Genomic DNA, 23,149 nt, shown 5'->3' with positions numbered 1-23,149 from the left:
TCCACTATTACTAAAAGGCAACTGACTTCGCACAGGAGTGTAGGTGTGGCAACTAGACTATTTAGTTTCTGTGTCCTCCCCTCTCATTTGTACCCCATTTAATGCCTTTACGATTCTTTACTACTGCATAAAGCGGCACTTTTTTCGCACTGACTTTTTCTTTGCTCAATTTTATCCAATTCTCTTGTCTCAAATGCTTTTTGTACTATGCATCATTACCCGTTATTTCGACTTTCTAGTATAGTTACAAATGGAAAAGATACTATGGCAAAAAAGTAAGAGCGTCGGTTAATGATCTAAACCACTAAATGAATTTTTTATTGTCAAAGATAATTAAAAACCACAAATGTTAATTACGGTTTGTGGCCTCACTGGAAGGTCAAAGTTATTTATTAAGGTAAAGTACACATCAACATTGTTCGATTTAGAGAAACGTAATTACACAATGTTAGCCAAAACCACAATACATGCAAAAAAATGTCTATACACCTGCAGGTTGTATATAACTTTAACTGTGTTCTGGTTTCAATTAAACATTCTGTGCTATTAAGTAGTTTCTCCAACTTCAACAATGCTGTTCTCCGTGGATTACATAAAGAAACATCGTTCTGCTCCTGATTGATGAAGCCACAATGTTTGACGAGAAGAGGTTGATAGTTGTATAATTAACAGTCCATTCGGTTTTATTTCAGTAACAAACAATTTTACGAAAGTTTTGCCTTTTTTTAGTTTTAATTTCGTTATTGACGTGATCACTAAATCTGGTTCATCTAAAAAACAATAATTTAAAACAGCAAAACATTGTGAAATTATTGTCAAAAATTCTTCGCAGATTATCAGCATCAGAAACTTCATAATGAATTTACAGTGTCGGTGTCAATACTAATTTTCCAATATTAATCTTGCAGCTTAAAAATAATGGTAGCCTTCACTAGCCAAATTCTAATTTTAAAGATAAAATTTTTCATGAGAATTTTAATATCACATGAACTGTAGCGAAAACGTGTATTAAGTGCTACTTTAGAAAACGAATAAGCACACGCTTTNAAAGATAAAATTTTTCATGAGAATTTTAATATCACATGAACTGTAGTGAAAACGTGTATTAAGTGCTACTTTAGAAAACGAATAAGCACATGCTTTAGTATTTTATAAAAAAATACAATGAAAATAAAATTTATATTCTAGCATATTCGAGATATGACAAAACCATTATGCAAGCAGGAATTTATTGAACTTAAACCGAGAATAAAAATTATTATAAAAATATGCCCGTTTCATTTAAAATGAAATGTGGAGTTCATACGTTAGAGAAGTTATATTGTGAAATTTTTAAATCATTTAAATTATACAAGTGTAAGCATTGGGCTAGTTTTCTAGGTCTTGTGTAAACCAAGCAGCAAAAGGAAATGAAAAAGCTGTCATATCATACAAAGTACATATGAGTGGATACTTAAATCTGTTACTTGTGCAACAAATATGAATTAAATTGAAAGCTACTGGAAGAAAGATAAAAAAATATGTACCTAAGCAATATCTAAATACAAAAGAACTGTTAGATAACTTACAACTTTTCCATTTTAAAGTCATCGCCTTTTTACTGTAACTTATTTCTGATAAATACAAAGTGAAAACATTTATAGTAACTAGTTGAACCAATCAAAACTTGGACCTTTGTCGATGGTGCAAAGCACCTACACTTTAATCGTGACATTCCCCTATGCCATAACCTAATGTTTCTTTTTGAACATCTAAAAGACTTCTTTGTTTATTTTTGGAATATCTAAAAAACTTCTTTCTTTGTTTGTCCTTTCATTTTTACCCTTTTTGAATGGTTAAAATATACATAACATACTTTTATAGTCCAGTTCAATTTAGACTATCTATCTAAGGATAACTCCAAAGACATTCGACAGCATTTTAAGTGAGAAAAGCCGAAAAACACCCACTCGTAATAGTTTTCGAATAGTTTTAGAACATTTTAAACCGTTTTCGATCCCTCCAGTCGAGTTCATTCTAGAACATGTAAATTGAACAGAGTCGTAGAGACATTCAAGAACATTCTAGCCTAGAAGCACCCTAGAAACAGTCAATAATGTCGAACATTCCAAATATTTTAGATCTTTCCGGTCACATAAGTAAATAATCGAACAGAGACAAAGCATCTAAAGTATACCTATTTTAGCAGGGGTATTATAGGAGAGTTAATTAAATGAACAAAACATCTATTTAGTAATTTTTTTAATTAGTATAATAGATTAGATGCTTTTCTTTTAACTAATACTTATTAAAACTTTTAAAGCCGCGAGTTCCTACTACGGTTATTTATTTACAACGTTTAAAGATTTGTCTCTGTTAGATTATTTACTCATGTTTGTGTTTTCGGTCCAATTCATTCTAGAACATTCTAGCTGAGGACAGTTCTACAAATATTAGAATGCATTGTAGCCGGGGACCAGTCTGGAAACATCGGAAAACATCGTAATACATTCTCACTTATTCTACATAAATGGGTGATTGTGTAGGTGGACGATGGATCGACTGTCTACTCGCAGGCGCAAACACCTATCAAACTGGAGCAATCTCGAACATTATAGGAGATGAACTGATGCTGTTCTGATTCGGGTCCTAGCGTTTCGCGATCAGTCCTCATCCAGCATCGGAGGTGGAAGGACCTCTAAGGAAGTTCGCCACTCGTGCTAGCGAAGCGTTGGGAAGCAACTCCATCACACGACGGCCTTTACACCCAAATTAGAACAGCATCAGTTCACCTATTAGCCGCGAAAGCCTTTACCAATTATAGGAGACTGAACACTTTTTAGAACAGTACAAATAAAAGCAAAATAAGTCTCGTCCTAATGAAGCTGAAGTGACTAAGTTGGAGTGTTATTCTAAACAGTTAAAACTGCACATAAAATGAACAAAAAACTATTAGATATCTTAGGAATTGAGACATATCATAAAATAAACCGGTCTCCTGCAAAGATATATTCGCTTGTTTTTCGAAAGTTAATTAAATCCTACGATCCTTCATTGTCATCAAGCAAACTTGTCTGTACTATAACACTCTCACTCCTACCTCTGTCTATGATTTATCACTATCAAGTAGTAATTTGCTTTTCGAATAAATTTCTTATTAAATTAGCGTTTATATGTATTACCATTACTAGCACCTCAATGATAATAGCAAACCTTTTCTTTTAAATCAATTTCTTCTCCAAATGAGTATTTAAAAAATCTCTTCAGATGATCCACTAAATTCAGTGTAACTATCGCAGTTTGTAAATACTACGAGAAATAAGAACACATAATTAGCTGGAATTAATGCAGCTCACTAATAAGAAGATAAAAAAGCTGCTAATGCTGGTGAGCGAAAAGCCCTCCTCCCCAACTGCCCTGGAAGGTAGAATGGAAGGCCCTCTTCAATCACCTTTTAGGAATGAGTGAGTGGTGAATGGGACGAGAAAGATAAGACGAATGAAATGGAGACAAAAGGGAAGTGAAAAATAAACAGTGTAATATTATTACTACCCCAGCATTTGCCTAAGTGTTTCAAGGAAACCACCGAAAAACTTGGACGGACCCAGAAACAAACCGTTATCCATCCGAATGCCAAGCAATGCTCTAGACCCCTAGGCCACGCAACTCGGTTTGCTGACACGTCCAAATTCGTAGCTCTAGAAGGCAGTGAGTGGTTCGGGTTCCTAAAGCAGTGCCTGCCTCGTGCAGCCAGTTCAATAATATTAAAAGATACTGCGATGCGCTTGACTGCTGAACGAAAATTCATTTGGTCGCTACTTAGCGCATGACGGTCGGTCACAGAGGGCAATTTTGCACAAGCACATCAGCGTCAGATGTCGTGAATATACACTAAATTGTTATATTATTGGTAAATCGTAGTAGTTAGATCGCAAAAATATATTAACATCTCATTTTCTGGGCAGCGGCATGGCTTAGAGGTCTAGACCATTGCTTAGCATTCGGGAGGACACCGGTTCGATTCCGGGTCCGTCTGGCTTGATCCAAGTTTTTCTGTGGTTTCCTTGGACCACTTAGGCAAACGGTGGGGCAGTAATATTCCACAGACTCTGATTGATTCTCTTCTGTCTTCATTTCATCCGTCTCATCTTTCTCATCCGAACCACCACCCACCCATTCCCACGATTGCTGAAAGGAGGCTGAAGAGAACCTTCAACCCTACCTTCCGGCGTAGTCGGAAGGGACTGCCCGCCCACCAGCATTAGTGGCTGGTGGGAATGAAACACCCAAAAGTTTTTAGGCACTTCTACAGCCTGCGGCAGCTTTGTGTCAGACACGCTGTCCTTTAGTAATAAAATGAATTTTCCTGACCAAAAAAATCGCATAATCTATTGTTGATGTATACAAATACCATTATCTGTTTAAATTATTACAGTAACATTATCTTATTTCTAAATACGTGCTATGTCATAAAACGGCTTTAGATGTCTGCATGTCACTGGTACTTACAATTAGTTTTAATAGCCACTACATTCCACTATTGGATGCTCGAATGTATTATTTCTTTTTTCTCAGGAATGGAATGATTACAACCTGCGATGGAACGAATCGGAATATGGAGGTATTAAAGATTTAAGAATAACGCCTAACAAAGTGTGGAGACCTGACGTTTTGATGTACAACAGGTAAGAAGTTAAGTGGAAATATGGAGCAACGTTATGATTAATAGCACGTCATAAATTTTGTTATTAATTAGTTTTTCTCATACGTAGCTTGAATGTCGTAATTTACAGCATGAAATTAACAATACTAGAAAATCTTACAATCGAAAAAATAATGTGAGTTAACGTCTATTTTGTTACGTTAATACCAAAAATAAGACTGCATCTATAAAGCTTGGCCAAACTATAAGTACTTTAATAACATCAAAAAAAATATTTGATACTTTCACATATTATTTATAAGTATTATAACTGTCAGGATTCTAGCTCACTTTTGCATTCTACTGCAACATTAACACTGCGATGAAAATAATGTATATTATAATAAATTACTATCGTTCTTTTTATATACTTAATTAAATTAATGTAAGATTTTCTGGATCCATTTGCACAACTAGAATATGCGTCAAAACCAAAGAATGCTACTAGTTTCGAGATTTTGCCCCAAGTACCTCCTTTGAGTGGAAAGATTTAAAAATGCATTCACTTATATAATCCCTTGCATGTATTTTTCTTCTTTCAAACATACTTTATAAATAGATTAGTTAATTTACATTTTTGTTTACATTTTACAGTATATAGATCCTACTGTTTTCCTTCATTTCTAAAATTATTTTGCATCTCTAAAAAATGTCTCTAAATTTAATATTTAAAGTTTATTCTAAAAGTTTCCTCAAAGCTTACAAATACTATTTTTAGAACCATTTATATATAACAAAAAATATTCTTCAAACTCTTAAAAGCATTGTATCTTTTACTTTTTCAATTAAACATAAAACATGACAAATTTTAAATTTTACCACTCATACTTTGAGGTGTTGGAGATGCAAATCTAAAAAAGTCAACAAAACAACCAGTCTACGTGCTTTAGATTTAGACCTAGAATGGCGTTTAAATTCTTTTCAAGACCTTCTTCACACCATCAGCTGAGAGTCATCTTCTCTATTGAATAGATGTGTTCCTTTGTCTTTTTACTACAATTTGCGCTTGCGCATTTTTAAAAAGTCGGTTGTGTGCTTCAAGAATACATGCGCTCAACTAATTTTTAAAAAATGCGCAGGTACCAGACGTACCTACTAAAGGAAGCGAAAGAACACAACTAATAATTTGTGTCTTTTTATTTAAAACATAANAAGTCACACAGCGCTGGAGACGGTTCTTCTATTCATCATAGCAATAACCTTCAGCTGGTTGGTTACAGTCATTTGAATATTTTCAAGGCATTCTCATGACATTCCTTAAGATGAGTTTTCAGTATCGGGAAGACGAAAAGGTCACAAAGGCTCAAGTTCCTACATGCGCTCAACTAATTTTTAAAAAATGCGCAGGTACCAGACGTACCTACTAAAGGAAGCGAAAGAACACAACTAATAATTTGTGTCTTTTTATTTAAAACATAACAAGTTCAGTACCACATTGAGTTAATTACATTAAAGTGAATGTTGTTTATAAGTATTATTAGAGAAGCAGGCTTTCTACTCCATGGTATAAAAAAGGCCTTGGAGGACTAACTTTTCTAAGAAGTTATTTAATGCCATCTAGATCAGGCCTAAAGGCGTAGAACGAATGCTTATCTGTGTGAATGTTCACAAGTGGATGGGAAGTACATAGACAGCTAGCCGTTGCTGTCGGCCACAGCCTTCTCCGACCTTGTTGAGCCGAATAGTTCTCAATTTTGTCAAACAGAGCCTCGTTTTACAAGAAAATTATTGTTCTTACTTACAAATTCTGATGGTAACTAAAATCTAAAAATTTTATAATATTTATACGCAACTTCAAAAATAATTATTTCATAAATAGTTATACTCATTGCGAAATGCCTGTTGGATCTTTTTCTCGTAGAGGTTATTTGGTAATGACTGTTTCTTCTAAGATTTAATGTTTCCTTTTTTTCTTATTTAATATTAAGGAGTTAGCAACATACAGATGCAAATAGGTCCATCCTTAATAAAGTCTAATATTTACAATAAATTGAATTACTTTTGAATGACTGAGATTTATAGAGATAATGAGTGGTATTATCTAACAATGTATACTATAATTGTGAGGATGATAAGAAACGTTTGTTGAATACATGTGTCATATGTTTTGCTTCATATGCAGCAATTATTGCAGTCATGGTGGTCTCACCGGATCGCATTAGACAATAAAATTTAGTCTAAAATTCTCTCGCTTCGCACACATCATGTTGTGATGATCCAAAGTGTGTCAATGGTAGCGTTATTCAACATCGTTTTTGCACCGTATACGAAGAAGTGGACCTTGGTATAGGCTCTAGGGAATATCAAAGTATACACTATAGCTACACGTTGTCGCTTCGTAGAAATGTGTATCCATACATACTATATGTGTTTCTTCGCATAATTTCCAACAACTAGTTGGTGTGCATGTACCGTCCTTACTGCTAGGTATTAATGAGAGCAGCGTATTATAACTGAACACCAAGATCCTCCGCACTTTCGCATACGGCATAGGTATCTATTATACCAGTGTACCTGCTCAAAAGTGAGTTTCCCATATTTTTTAAACAAATGTTAGGCACGTCAATAAAATTTAACACAATCATTTATACTCTCACATCATATAGTTTACCAGATGTGCCAGCGGCATCGCCCGCTTGGAATTCAGTTTTTGACCACATTTAAGGCTTTTTTAAGCCTCGCAACTTCTCCATGGAAAGCATTCATGTATCTCATACCGTTAAGGCACCGTTAGTAAGAAACGCATTCAACTTATGTTGTGAAATTGGTCTACACGAAAATATAATAGCCCATGTTTACGCTGCAGGTCCATTCTAAATATTGCTGAAAGAATTTTTGAAATCGGACGAGTAGTTTCCGAGATACCTCCTACATCCGTTTACAAACTTTACCCTTTATAACATTATATTAAATTGCAACTTTTTGAATACGTCGTCTTCTTATCGAAACGAACATCGAAAAACGATTATAAAATTTTAAGAAAAAATAAAGGGATTCCGCAAATTCTTTCACTAAAGGTACACGAACAACTAAAACTCCATTCTACTTTTGCTCGTATACCAAACGTTATGTATAGTAATTTAAAACTGGTAAAATGGATAAAGCCAATAGAAAGCATGAATAAAAATGACAATTACTGAAAAAATTAATTTGCATGTGTGTCGACATTTGTTTTTAAATTATTTTTTTAAAAAATGGAGAAAACTTACTTTTGGAATCACCCTTGTTCCACAGTATTAACCAGATCTAATAAGCAAGCAAAATTAGACTATATTAGTCTAAATAACATGAAAATAGTCATGCCGAATTTGTTTAGCTAATTTTAGAAAATGTTGATTGAAAAAATGTATTGGATTTAAATGTTTAATCATTGAAATAAAATAAAATTGTATCGAAAGCAGTTGATATACTGATTCATTAAGTAGATTGATTTTGAAGAGTTTCGAGTCAATAACAAAAATGGATTGGACTGCTTACAGCGCTGAAAAATGCAGCTCTGTTTGGCAGAATCATTTTCGGCTTTGCTTCGGTCGGTCTGTCCCACTAAACTCTCTAAATAAGGGCACTCTTTATTAAACACTTTTTAAAACACTACCTAAAAATGCTCACTAATTAAAATTTATAAATAAAAATAATCACACTGGAAAATGCCTATATTCCGACGACTAAATAAAAACGAATTGATAAAGTATTCTACAGTTAACCATAAAACGAATATGTAAAAATTGTAAGGTACAGAAATATACATTGAAAATTTTTGACATCTGATTTGACGTAATATCATTTGTTATGTGGCCGTTACAAAACACTAGAGAATAGATAACATAATGTGATATAGCAATGACTAACAAAATTTTTATTTTGTTAAATTATAATTAAAACATGCCCAATGGTTTAGAACTTTTAAAATACGTTTACTAGGTGCCTTTAGCTAATCTGCATAAGTAGTCTTCACTCGGAAATTGTAGATTGCATCCTATTATGTTTAGGTTAAACATGAGTAATAGCTAACTGTGTATGCTGCTAACATACGAAGTATGCAAATTAAGTAATGAGACTGATTTTTGGATTCGAATAAAATTACAATTCAACATTGTCTCCCCTGAAAAAACTTCTTTGGGAAATAAAGTCACACAGCGCTGGAGACGGTTCTTCTATTCATCATAGCAATAACCTTCAGCTGGTTGGTTACAGTCATTTGAATATTTTCAAGGCATTCTCATGACATTCCTTAAGATGAGTTTTCAGTATCGGGAAGACGAAAAGGTCACAAAGGCTCAAGTTCCATCGAATAAAGAAGCTGAGGAGCAACAGCAATGTTTTTACTGATCAATAATTCGTCCTATCGAAAATGTGACAAGGTGCATTGTCGTGATGCAACACCCAGTTGTTTTTGATGTATGATTTCACATGCATGATTCGTCTTTCATGAACCTCTCGATAGAAATGTCGATTGAATGGTTGATCATGAGGTACAAACATTTTGTGAATAATTCCCTGGCTATCAAAGAAGCAAATCGGTATGATTTTAGTTTGTGACTTGTTCATTCTTGCTTTTTTCGACTTTGTATAGTCTGAAATGTGTCATTCCATTGTTTGGATCTTTGTTTCCGGATCATCCTCAAATACCCAGCGTTTCAAAAAAATGGGGATCATTTTCAATCGATTCCAAAAAATCAAGTCAGGTTTCTCTCACGACATCTTTTTGTTCTTGCTGAAGATTTTTTGGACCTTTTTTGAGCAGATTGTTCTCATCCCCAACTCTTTGGCTAAAATTTGATGAGCGGTTGTGTGACTCAAATTTAAATGCCTCCCTAATATTCTGCCAGTTAACTAACGATCTGAACGAGCAAGATCCCGAATTTTGTCAGCATTTTCGTCGGTTCTTGAAATTGAAGGCCATCGACTGCGTGGTCTATGGACTCTCATCCTTCCGAAGATGCCTTAAACCATCGAAAAATCTGGGCTCTCGACAAACCACTGTCTCCTTAGGCCTGCTTAAGTTTTTCAAAAGTTTCCTTTGTACTGTGCCCAAGTCTGAAACAAACCCCATAATTTTCTTTCAAGTCTTGTTGTTATCGACCGTTATGTTGCCAGTCTCATTACTTAATTTACGCGATTTGACCGTTGTTTTAAGAGGCTAAACGAATTTTAGAATACGTTCCATATGACGATGTATAATTAGTATAAAAAGTAGTGGTTAACATCTGCCGAAGAATTGCATGTTGAAAGTCCGCCTTATTTTAACGCAGCAGATATGTTCTTTTATTTAGACAATTTCCGTCCAAATTTGAAATCACAAGTGCAATAGAGTAGTACTCTGTATTTTACAATTCATCAACTAAAAAATGTCGAACAAAGACTAGGGTCGTGCTCGGTAAAAGCTCATGTTGTAAATATACGGTGGAATTAACGAATTCAACGTAATGGCATTAACTTCGACGTGCGGCGGACTTTTCTCTTACAATAGCTAATTCTGCCAGCGGATGTTTAGCCACAACGATAATATTATTACGCCTTCAATCAAGTATAATTGTCTTGTAACAAGAAATTAACTTTTTACATTACGTAAGGTCGTTGTTAAACTTTTGAAATACCACAGTTAGCAGTAAATATCAGTAGAGGGCGACATATTGCCAATAACTTGAAACTGTTGTTGTAAAATTACATTCGTGTGTTTTGGAGGACCAATGAAAATGTGTGTAACGGTTGCATAACGCTATCCTCGTTATATAATCATATTAATGATTACAATTGTATAATTTTTAATTAAACACATATTTAAGAAGCTGCATGAGTTTGAATTTATTCTTTGCTTATCGCTACCGCTGATAAGATTGCATTTTAAAATTATATGTACAGACGATCAAGTTAACACAGTATTTAATTAAATACGAAAGATTTTATAATTTATATGCTATCTACTGCTTTCGTTATTACAAACTGGCATGAAGCAAAGCAAAGTTCCATAAGCTTCACGCTATTTTAAATAATAGCCTAAATATTTCACGCAAACTAGTCAAGTTAAGATATCTTCACCAACCAAATAATAAACAGTCGCGATTCTTAATTAATGCCTACATAAAAAGCGTACGGAAATAATGAATTTCTAACAATTTACCTAGGAAGTGACTTTTGCAACGAACCTATTTGAGTAGTGTAGTCTCTTATATGTATAATGAGTGTCAAACGAAGCGTGTGTTAAAAGGGCTATCTTCGTTATAATGAAGGCGAGCTTATTTATTTTTTAAAAAATTCCCCGTCGACATTTTTTACGATATAAATAAAAGGAAAATAGTGGAAAAAAGATTTCACAGCTTCTACGTGAAAAAACTTAAAAACATCCGTAAAATCCGTTTTTTGTTGTTAACAGTGTGAAACAAACAATTTTCGGAAATATAAAACAAATACAATAAAAAAAATTAAGGGCAGTTACAACCTTCTGCATTTAATTACGATTTCTAATCACACAACGAACCCGTTGAAACAAGGAAAGGTATACATTCATATAAGTGATTGGAAAACAATAAATACCCCATATGTTTTAACTTTAAGATGCTGTCATATTTAAAATTTTATTAAAGATGACCGGCGATGAAGATATATAAATACGGAATTGTGAAAAATCAGTTTCCATCTATCGGTAATTATCTATATATTCCACACATGCAAGAGCTCGGAATATTCAAATTTTTGTTTTTAAAGACTTGCAACGAATAACACATTTGACACTTAAACAAAATTCGAACATTTACTTCGTCGGTTAGAATCAAAATTGTTTTACAGTTTTATTTTGGCCATGAAGAAAAAGCAAAGATTTCGGGGTTTAACTGGTTTTTAACACTATTTATTTTTTTATATTTACCTATAACATAAACATTGAGCCCCCTCCACCCTTTGTAACTCACCGTAACGTTTTAATCGACTGTCCTACTCCTTCACCATAACTGCGTTACGTATTGCTTGAATGGTTTCTAATATGTAAGAGGTGCCTTTAAAGTTACATATTTAATTCACGAAAAAATAGTTTAGCATATTCTTACTTGCCCCAAAAGTCATGTCTCTTTGCTATGCGAGAAGCTCATCGAAAAATAACTAAATGCAAAGTGAATAAAAGATTTACTTGCCGAAATGTACCTACGGAATTATGCTTACTTTTAAATATAAATATTAAATCTTCAAATTTGTATAACTGCGTTTTACGTTGAAGAAACACTTGTTTTGACAATTAATTACTCCAGGAATTGGAAGTATGACTAAGTTTTTCTGCTAGTCTATTTTCCACACTTTTGAAATGGAAATCGTTACCAGTTACTGGCAGCTTATTTTGTACAACTTATTATCTTCATACATATGCATGTATCTACAATTTCAAAAATCATTAGAGCGGATAGTACTCTCATTACATTAAACGTACAAAAAACGGATCAAAATCGTGCCGAACACGTATCAGCAAGCTGTAGTTCTGCAATAACAACTTAAAAATGCACCTTTATAAGACTTTCTTTTTTGGGTGTTTCATTCCCTTCAGCCAGTAATGCTAGTAGGCGGGCAGTCCCTCTGGACTACATGGGAAGTTAGGGCGGAATGCTCTCTTCAGTCTCCTTTTAGGAATCGTGAGAATGGGTGGGTGGTGGTTCGGGTGAGAAAGATAAGACGGACGAAATGAAGACAGAAGAGAATGAAAGATTATCTGTGGAATATTACTGCCTCAGCATTTGTCTACGTGATCCAAGGGAACCACAAAAAACTTGGATAAAGGCAGACGGACCCCAAATCGAACTGACTAAGCAATGGTCTAAACCTGTAGGTCATGCCGCTCGGTACCTTTATAGAAGTTAGTAACCGGTCAATATAGCCCGTGAGGTACCATGCACATATAATTGGGAATGTCAATTATTTTTTAACTTTTAGAGACAGATTTAAACCGTGATAAGAGCGTGATATCATATGTACGATATCATGACCAATGTTGTCATTCGAACAAACTAATTTATTAGTATCAAGGATGGAAAGCACCAGCTCAACTAGTTTTCCTGTTTGGAAAGAAGGATAGGAGGCTGTAGCTAGTAAAAAATCAAGGACAGATTAGGTGCATGATATGAACAAAAAAACTATCTTGAAGGATTTCACCATTACATAATCATCGAAAACGGTTTCGGATATACTCTGAGATGACCAAAGAGGAATTTGATTGTTTCTACGGACTTCTTAAGTATGACGTTCTATTAAAATTTCATCCGCCTCGAATAAAAACTGAAATTAACAATTAAACACAATGTTTTACATGGCCCGACGTGAATTAAAAATGTGTGAATTGACATAAAAACAAACCGTAATATCACGTACGTAGTTGTTGATATTACGTGCTGGACGGACATGAGCTGACGTCAGTGTGATTCTACTGCATTAAATGAAACGTAAAGTGACGTTGCACACATTCTGCCTATTACGTGACCTCATGTAGTATCACATGAGCTCATGTAATAGCACATGACGTGATTGTAGTATATTCCTACCTTTAGCGCCAATATGTGCAGATATTTGTTTTATGCATTCAACAGCATGGTAAACGCCATCTGTAGAGAGTTGCTACCAATTGTGGGTTTGTCAATATTCAAAAAGATCCTCTTCTAATTAGAGATATCGACTTGCCAGTAATAGTGACCCCCAAAAGGTCGAGTTTCACTTTACGGCCGGATGCATGAGAAAATAGTCCGTAATTAAGTTACGTATTGAAGGAAGAGCTTGTCATTAAATCCTTGGATGCTTACAACAACTTGGAATTCGATAGACTCCGTGAACGTAGGGCGTGACTTTTTAAGTAAAGATAATTCATTGCTGTAACAATGAAGAACCATCATATGGTAGTTATAGTATAGTATAGTTAATTCAAATCTGATGAGCCTTGGTCTTGAGTGTCGCAGTTACAAATCTTGGCCCGTTCATTGATTTATACATATTTAACTCTAAAAATGTTGGCTGGGATTGCTTACAGTTTATCTTGAACGCTATCGCTAGCTGTAAAGCAAGACACGTAGATGTACAGGGGGCACCTGGAACTGGTAACCGAGACTAGTGATTCGCGATAGCTTAATCATTAGCTGCAAGCAACCCCTTGAGGTATTGAATCTAAGACGATCCCTGCGGGCAGAACGAATAATGTTCATCCCTAAAACCAAGGTCACTCGCAACCGATAACACTAAATATGGGAAAGAATACTGATAAAAGTCTAGTAAAAGATAAGTAGTAAATGTTCGCGTAAGTGACCTCACCCGTTACAGTCATTAAAGGGTGTTAGGGTAGTCCGGTGGGCAAAGATCAAGGGAAGGTGTCGATACCATAAACCCGTTCATTATTTGATACATATTTAACTCTAATAATGATGGCTGGGATTGCTTACAGTTTATCTGAAACGCTATCGCTAGCTGTAAAGCAAGACACGTAGATGTACAGGGGGCACCTGGAACTGGTAACCGAGACTAGTGATTCGCGATAGCTTAATCATTAGCTGCAAGCAACCCCTTGAGGTATTGAATCTAAGACGATCCCTGCGGGCAGAACGAATAATGTTCATCCCTAAAACCAAGGTCACTCGCAACCGATAACACTAAATATGGGAAAGAATACTGATAAAAGTCTAGTAAAAGATAAGTAGTTAATGTTCGCGTAAGTGACCTCACCCGTTACAGTCATTAAAGGATGTTAGGGTAGTCCGATGGGCAAAGATCAAGGGAAGATGTCGATACCATAAACCCGAGATAGCTTACCGGTGCCGAAATGCTGGTAATACTGGAGGTCCGGAAGATCTCAAATCGGAAATCTCCTGCCTACCACCATCTGAGGTTGGACGACGCAGTGGTAGTAATTACACTTAAAATGCCCAGAAAGAGGAATAGCACCTCGACGATTGAACGTCGACTTTGTGCTCGGGAACCAAACTTGTCTGGTATATCCCAAACTAGAGGGTCATTTCCTATGAGAAACTGGTAGCAGTGACTTCAGTCTCCATATACTTTTCAATCGCAATGTAGGAATCATCACTCAAGTAAAATAAACAGGCGGTAACCTCCCAAGTATGACGACCTACTAGTATTTTTTGAGTATGTTGTCTATATTGTGTCACTCTGCAAATATTCAGATAGTGGAAAGCCAGAAGGTAGAGTTGTCAGCCCCCTTCAGCCTCCTTTTATAATCATAACAATGTTTAAGTGGCGTTGGAGAGAGACAGATGAGACGGAAATAATGAACGCAGAAAAGAAATGAAAGAACATCCTTGGAATACTACTGCATCAGAATTTTATTGTTATCCTAATTGTCGGTTGTTTAGGGGGTCTGAAAAAGTCATTTCAGAGGAGTGGAAAGATTCCTGCATGCAAGACCAAGGTCGTCTCATTTACTTGTCAAATGCAGAAGGCCACGTTTCTCGGAACTCTACGGTACCTCAACTGCTTTAAATGACACCCTTTTTTTATGGATGTCAGCTGCATATCTTCTCAGCAGAAAAACGCAATGTGGCGGAATATTGAACCCATTGTCTCATTTGACAAAAAAAACAACTAAAATATAACTGTGGCGTTGACTACGTTTTAATTTTCAGCTGGAGAAGCTATGGAATAATAAACCAATTTTAGTGCTAGTTAATAACAAATTCTTGAAGCTACTACAACTGATATTTCTTAAATAATTATGAATCCGATTGGTTTGGTTCTTTTGAGGCAGTTGTATGCCCAACAAGACTATCACATGACCCCAATTTCCGTTTGCGTCATGTATGTATTAATTAGTACTCAGTACCCAAACTTTCTAGCATCTTCCTTATCTTTTTATTAAAGGAATCCAATTCTCGATTTTATATTTTTATTAGATGTTAGTAGATACTTCATCATTAGAATCGAATTCATATTTATATACGGCATAGTTATTTACTATACAGTCTTTCATTTTCGAACCGCTATTTTTGGGTTACTTATTAGAGGGGTCAGTTACGCGATAACAAACTGTTAAAATTATCAACTCAAGTTTTCTCAACTTAATCCGTTTTTTAAATGAATAAGTTCTTATCATATATGTATTATCTCCACATATTGTGAAGTAATGGATAATGATAGATGGTCTACCCATTTGTCCTGCTAGAGGGAGCATACAGAAGGACAGCTGGACACGACGACTGTCCTAGTGGATGAACTCACAAATTATTACAGGATTCTGTCCTTCTAGTAAGACTGAAGAATATTCCATCAGTACAAAAGTCTATCTCATTGTGAGTTGCGTGCTATCGGTTTTTAGAGTAAAGTTTTGTTTTATATTGAGACAAACAAAATATGTAAGTATTTACCACAACAAAAAATTGACATGCTTACCTATAGGAAACTAGTTAATATTAAGTTACCTAACATACCAAAAATAGCACTAAAAGCTAAATTTAGTCTCTAAAGTCGTTGACGGAATTTCGTGGAGAATACGGTTACGTATAAGACTAGCGCGGATTCGTGCACAAATAACACATTTCCTGTTGCAACTTTTCAAGCACTAAAGCTAGAAAGCCGAGATTCGCACATCGTATATCCAAAATTTCACAAGGAATTCAAGACTAACGCTTCCAAACTGTTACCTATTAGAAGGGTTAGATACATTCAAGTATTTTTACATTGTTATGCACACATTCTGTCAGCAGACCACTTTGAAGTATTTTGTACTGCCGGAAGGCACCTTGAACGTTGTATCATTAAACTTTTAGTTACGTAATTACGATGTTTATATGAAACATCTAACGTAAAATTTTATGTACATACATATGTACCTACAGGGTACCTCATTTTCGGTACTTTTACGGGGATCTCCATTATATTTAAAAGTTAAGGGTGCAGTTTTTGCGACAGCTGCTACTTTTTTGTGAAATGAGAGATGGCATCAATAGAATTTTCATATCCTTTTTGGTTTTTGAGATGCAAGGTGGAATTGGAAATCTTTGAGGCATCCCCTCGCATATCAGTTATCATTAAACTTATCGAAGAAGTTAAGACGCATTCGTATAGAATTTTTTTCGGTAGAATCCAGTGACAGTTAGATATTTTCTAGCACCGTCTGATTTTTAGTTAAGACATTTGCTTTTTATGGAACCCCTGCAATTAGTAGATAATAATAATAAACTAATGAAACTTTTGGCATGTTCGTTATCTAGTCCGATGAATTCTACTTTTTAAATGCGATTATATTGCGAAAACCGCAGCCCCCCATCTTTAAAAATAAAGGAGATCCCTACAAAAGTGAATGCTCTGTACATACATATTATTTAGGTCAAACATCATAAGAACTATTTATGTACGACAAAGAGACCAATAAATAAAGAAGAATTCGTTGCAAGTCTATTGAGATATGTCAAATTCGAGGAGCCTAAACAACATAGCATGATAAGGGAATTTTTTTCATAGTCCCTTTAGAGTACTGATTGGACTGACACAAATCCTTGAAAACTCATACCACTGTGCTTTTGCAGCTGTTGCGTGCGAGTCTATGTATATATATATTGGAGATAACAATTCACCAAAGTTTCATCACAATCCGATGAATAGTTTACGAACGTAACGCAACAAAGAAAGATACAGACAAGAACTCCTTTTTACATATTTTATACAATACTCGTCATAAGGCGTATATCTTTATTTATTTGTTTTATAATGGCAGCAACTTAAAGCTATCCGCATGTAATATCAATACATATGAGGTATATAAAAAAAGTCGATTCGACAAATCCAGTAAGCATTAATAATTTCCTAAATATGTGATGAACAAACTTGTATTTATTACATTTACCGGCAATTATTCATAATTCGGCATATGTAAGAAATATCAAAATTGATAAATAAGTAATAATGAGGAATATTTACGAATAATTAATAAACAATAAGAAATACAGAAACTGGAATGCAATCCTTCACAGTCGTTTCTCAACACATTATGAACATTAAATTAATTTATATATTTGCTATAATCATAAATAAGTTAAAGTACATAGAACAATTTTACTATTAACAAAAAAAATTATTTTCAATTCGCATAAACTAATACTTATTAGTACTTACGTAATAAACTGAAATAACAGCTTTTAAATAATAAATTATAATCTACACAGAGTAGTAACTTTACCAATTCAAAAAAATATTCGCTAATTGAATAGAAGTGTGGTTTCTGGTGCCTAAAAGTATCCGAAAAAGTCTAATGGTATTATTCGGATTTCCTTTGATATAAGTAAACAGTACAAGTAAAAAGAAGGATGACCCTTTTTGTTTATTTTTTCGTTATTTACATTTGGAAAAAGAGAGATTCCCCAGTTTACCACCACTGTGCATCTCTTATGTGAGCATTATGAAGCTCTTTTCTCATTTATTTCATTGTCACAATATCCTGATTTCTATTTTGTTTTTCTGTAATTTCATTGAATCCTTTAGCTGGGGCAGTGATATTCCACATATGATCATTAACTTGTCCGTCTCATTTTTCTCTCCCTAACCACTTATTCCCAGGATCCCTAAAAGGGAGGACTTCTGCCCTACCCTACGACATTGCATTAATGATTTATTATATTATTTATTTGAATAAATTACTAGGTGTATCTTGATTGAGTGGAAAGGTAATGAAGATTTGAAGGGATTATTAAAAAACATAAAGTAACTAGCTAATTAAAACGTTTACTTACCTTTAAGTTAGATTATAGTTTAAATTGTTTTTTCTCATTACTAAACTGCATTTAGAATTTTTGCTTATACATTTTTAAAATAGAAATTACGGTTTCGCTAAAAGGTTCCCCTTACCTACCGTAACTGCACAATCCCAAAGAACAAAGAGAAACTTTCCAAGCTTCTTTTCATTTTTAGGGTTCTGTACGTCCGAATGAAGAACGGAACCCACTCGCGTGTCTGTCTGTCCATATTTCACAGTCAATTGGTTCGAATCTGTTGGACCAGTTAAGTTGAAATCTAATACACATATGAATTTCTGTAACCCAAGCACGGAATCATAACGTGAATAAATTAATTTTGAACATCGGGGCCAATAAAATAAAAAAATTGCAAACTGTACCATGTGACATATCAAATCAGAGAGTTTGTTGTTCTCAAATATATTTTTTTTTATAATTTTGAGATAAAGACTTTTAAAGTTATTTAAGAAAATAAATGAAAATTGACTATTTCCCCCATTATCTCTGAAACTGCTGATCCTAAAATTTTGCAAAAAAATACAGAAAACAGTTCTTTACTTTTAGATTACAGGTAAAGTAATAAGAAGTCTATGGTCTGAACATAACGTGGTAAATCGTTCAACAAAACATAACTGTGCATATAAATTTATATTTACAGTTTGATTCTTGGGTTAAGGTCCCGTAGGTTTGAATGAAAAACAGAACCCTTATAGGATTACTCGTGTGTCTGTCGATCCTTTTTTATTTATTTACTTTCATCAATAAAAATCTGAATGTACCATTTAAAAGATCTGAAAAGACGAGACTTCAGAAACCTCACTATTATACAATCTAACAAGTGTTTTTCACAAAAGATTAAATTTTAGATTTGCCAACAAGCAAAGGGAATTATTAATGACAACTGTGCATTTGATTAATTCTCTTCAATTTATTACTTTAACCGGATAATTTAGTTATCATTAATTCACCAATTAATTGCATTCACCGCAACGTATAAACTTTAGTACACGGTCATTGCTGACATGAGCCGAATGTCGAAAGCCTACAGTAGGTAATAAAACGGATAATCAAACGAGTATCATTTCGTCTAATTGTAAGTACGATCCACGTTTATGCCAACCATTACTCAATATCAAACAATTTCAATTATTGCCATTCTCATTTTACAAAATAATAATGAGAATATCTAATAAAGGCGTAAATGTAAATTGACCCGCTTTATGAATAAACTAACACTGTATTTGCTATTAAGCTAACTTTGGTACCTTTTGTAAATCTGCAAATAAATAAAGACAGCAATCGAAATAGTACATTATGTTCAAAATTATACCGTAATACACTGCACTTCCATGAAATCAGTAATACTATTGAAGAAGCTAAAAATAAATTACTTATCGTGCAGCTATTAAATAATTAAATTAAATAAAATAAAATATTTCTACATATAAAATGTGAATTCGTACAAATGTATAATTCTGTATCCTTTTGTAATATTATAAATATAATTAAGAAGATACACGTTTTTAGAAACAGTTAAAATTATAGACTGATTCATTTTAAGAATTTCGCAAAATATGGGTATTACTTATTGTATATAAAAAATAAATGTTAACGTTTGAAAGGTACTCAATAATAATTAATGAACAAAGACCTGGTCTACAATTTTAACAAGGACGTGTTTTATTCTTCCCACAAACGAATTTTATAAGACCATAAAAGAATTAGTAGAATTTATAAAACACAATTGCTAATAAAATCAGTCATGTATATAGGTCAGCATTTTCAATAAAATAATTGCAAACAAAATTTTTCCTTATATGGAAATCAACGAGGATTTTAATATTAATGTAACAGTTAGGAATTCTACAGTTTCAGTTACTAGCAAGAACTTTTTGATCCGTAAGGATGAAAAATATATTGAAAAATCACATCTAGTATTATATTATACGTTAACATATTGCAAGAATATCGAAAACTGCAAAAAAAAAAATGATAAACTTCCATACAACAATTGTTAGCCAAGGTAAAAAGGAGAAACAAAATAGAATTCAATAGGTACTGAATAGACTTTTACCTAAAGAATATAATGTATGTATTATACGTGCGTATCTACAACAATGAAAGGATATAGAAGAATAGAAGACAGAAGTAAGCTGTTCTATTGTGCCAGAAATAAAGAGATATGCAACAATATCAATCCCATCCCTACGTATATCTTAACAAAAACGTTTATAGGTATAACTCTACAAAAAAAAATCAGAAGTCGTTGACGGATTACGCCGTATTAAATTTACTTTTCATAAAAATCAATGTAAGCCATGGATACACAGTTATATATTTTAATTAATTGTAATTCTAGCATCCAAACTGGTATTGTGGTACCCATCATTGTGTTTCGAATTATGATTCTTTTACATATAGCGCCATCTATGAATTGGTTGCGACAATTTCTTGTTTAATGTTAGATTTTTTATTCGATACCGTGGATAGAGAAGGTTAGAAATGAGGAAGTATTAGAATGAATAGGAGAACAGAACGAAATAGAGATAGACGTAGATTAGATTACTGTTCACAAATAGCTATGGATTCTAGTTTTAGGGAAATGTAAAGAATAGCTCAGGATAAGAAAAATTGGAGGTGCGTGTCCAACCAGTCTTAGGACTGACAATCTTATGATGATGATGATGACGATGATGATGATGATTATGATTAGTATACAAGGGTACCTAACTACTACTTCTTTTGATTGACATCATTCTCATCAAGTTAAAACCGAAACTATTAAATATTGGCGTTTTATTCAAGTTTTACTGTAAATTATTTATTATTAAGGCCTCGTTTGGCGAGTTTTATTTGATTAATATGGATTTTCATCATGTTAAGGTAGAAATCTTCCAACAAATCCCATCCAGGGTAATAGAATATGAAAATTTTTTGACCAAAACTTTTTTATGAAGAACTCAAGGATCACTTAACAAATTACGCCCACTTAAAAGCATTCCTGAGTATCGATTTATTTTCTTTTACTCGTCAGCATAGTTACATAGCAATGATAATACCATACGAAACGAAATAATTCTACTTATCAATTTTTCTCATTGTCAGTGTATTTTTAAGCGAGCTTTGTATAAAATGCAGTGTCCGACATTTAAGGAAATTACAGAGTCAGATACCCGTGAGTTTGGAACACTTCCGAGAGTATTCAACTCGTATTCGTCTCGAGCAGCAATCTCCTCACTCTTTCTCGTGCGAACATGGCATTCCATACGATCCTATTCAGCTTCCAGCTCATCAGAATCTGTCACTTTCTCATGTTATTGCACAATGCACTATTTTGGGATTTTCACTGCTGAATGAAATCGTGAGAATTATTAAATAATCAGAGCTAAACTAGAGCCGTACTCAGGAAATAACTCTTAAAGAGAATATGCAGTGGACAAACAAAAAATCTACGGGCATACATCTGAACACATACAGGACGAGCTTTTTATGTCGAAGCAATAGAATATTTTAATTTGTTCTCATTATTTCTTAAAAAGTTTTGACAAAAGTTTACCTTAACCTTCAAAGTTATTTAAAAGTCCAGTCATTTTTAGTCAGATGTCCTAGAGTTCAAGGTAAAACTCACTTTCGTTTTGCCTAAAATTTTTTCAGAAATTTCATTCAGAACTAATTAAGATATTCTCAAGACAAACGACTTGCCCTGTATATGTTTCTTACTGCATCTGGCAGATATCAATTTTGAAATAAAAACGACATCTTATTGAGGTCGGTTCATCTATTGTGGAGCTGTTATAATGCCTAAGACATAAGAGTGATTGTGTTTCATTCCCACCAGCCGATGCTGGTGGACGAGCTGTCCCATCGACCTATTTTCTAGTGCAAGCCGAGGGTATGGGTGGGACGTGGTGGTTAGAGAGAGACGAACAAAATGAAAGCAGAAGAGAAGTGAAACAGTATCCGTAGAATAATACTGTCTTTATGTAGTAATCCTTGAAAGAAACCTCGAACAATTTGGCCGATATTCTTCCGAATGCGACATTAAACTACGGCATTCGATGGCACAGATCGACAGATGGACTCACATCACTGCATGGGAAATTAGAAACCGATTCTGTAAAAGAGAAAGGCATAAAGAACAAAGAGATAATACATTTACTGGGAAACCAATAAAAAATAAAACATTGTTTTGTATGCTTGCTGAATCCTTTTGTGGTCTAATAAATCTTTTTGTGGGAAGATTTAAATTTGAGCAACTAATCTTACAGGCTCGTGGATCCCGTAGTCCTAAATAAGTGTTGTACGTTGATTTCGATGTTGCATTGATGTTTGTTGAATGCGTGTTCGGGCGCGCTTCGTTGCTGATATAAATTATATAGGTGGTTTTCAATGTTACTGCGCTAAGTCGCTAATTTTTAACACGATATATGTGTATTGTTAAGTGCGCATGAGGGTTTCGACGGGACTTATTCAACAAACGTTGTGGTCAAACATAACGGCAGCTGCTTGTATGTCCCTCCGGGTATCTTCAAGAGCACATGCAAGATAGACATTACGTGGTTTCCATTCGATGACCAACACTGTCAAATGAAGTTTGGTAGCTGGACTTACAATGGCAATAAGGTATAGAGAAAGCTATTGACACATATTGCTGTTTTAATTTTTGATACATTATGTACGTAATCCTGTATACTTATTCATCTTTTAGGTATATCCATTTATATCAATCTATATGTGTATCTACTATATTTTTTTCTATAACTGT

The 23,149-nt window shown here is 34.1% G+C and overlaps 1 protein-coding gene across 1 annotated transcript in view; it reads left to right on the top strand.

The window, feature by feature from the left end:
- LOC108742305 (neuronal acetylcholine receptor subunit alpha-7-like) overlaps nucleotides 1-23,149 on the top strand; it is an 87,578-nt gene that overhangs the window by 61,389 nt on the left and 3,040 nt on the right. The window contains exons 4-5 of the mRNA XM_018477474.1: nucleotides 4,555-4,664; nucleotides 22,827-23,007. Coding sequence (XP_018332976.1) covers nucleotides 4,555-4,664; nucleotides 22,827-23,007 — 291 coding nt within the window. The remainder of the gene's footprint in view (nucleotides 1-4,554; nucleotides 4,665-22,826; nucleotides 23,008-23,149) is intronic.

This window comes from Agrilus planipennis, unplaced genomic scaffold (genome assembly GCF_000699045.2).
Source record: "Agrilus planipennis isolate EAB-ADULT unplaced genomic scaffold, Apla_2.0 scaffold280, whole genome shotgun sequence".
NCBI classification, from domain to species: Eukaryota; Metazoa; Arthropoda; class Insecta; order Coleoptera; family Buprestidae; genus Agrilus; species Agrilus planipennis.
This window is presented reverse-complemented; position numbering and strand designations above follow the sequence as displayed.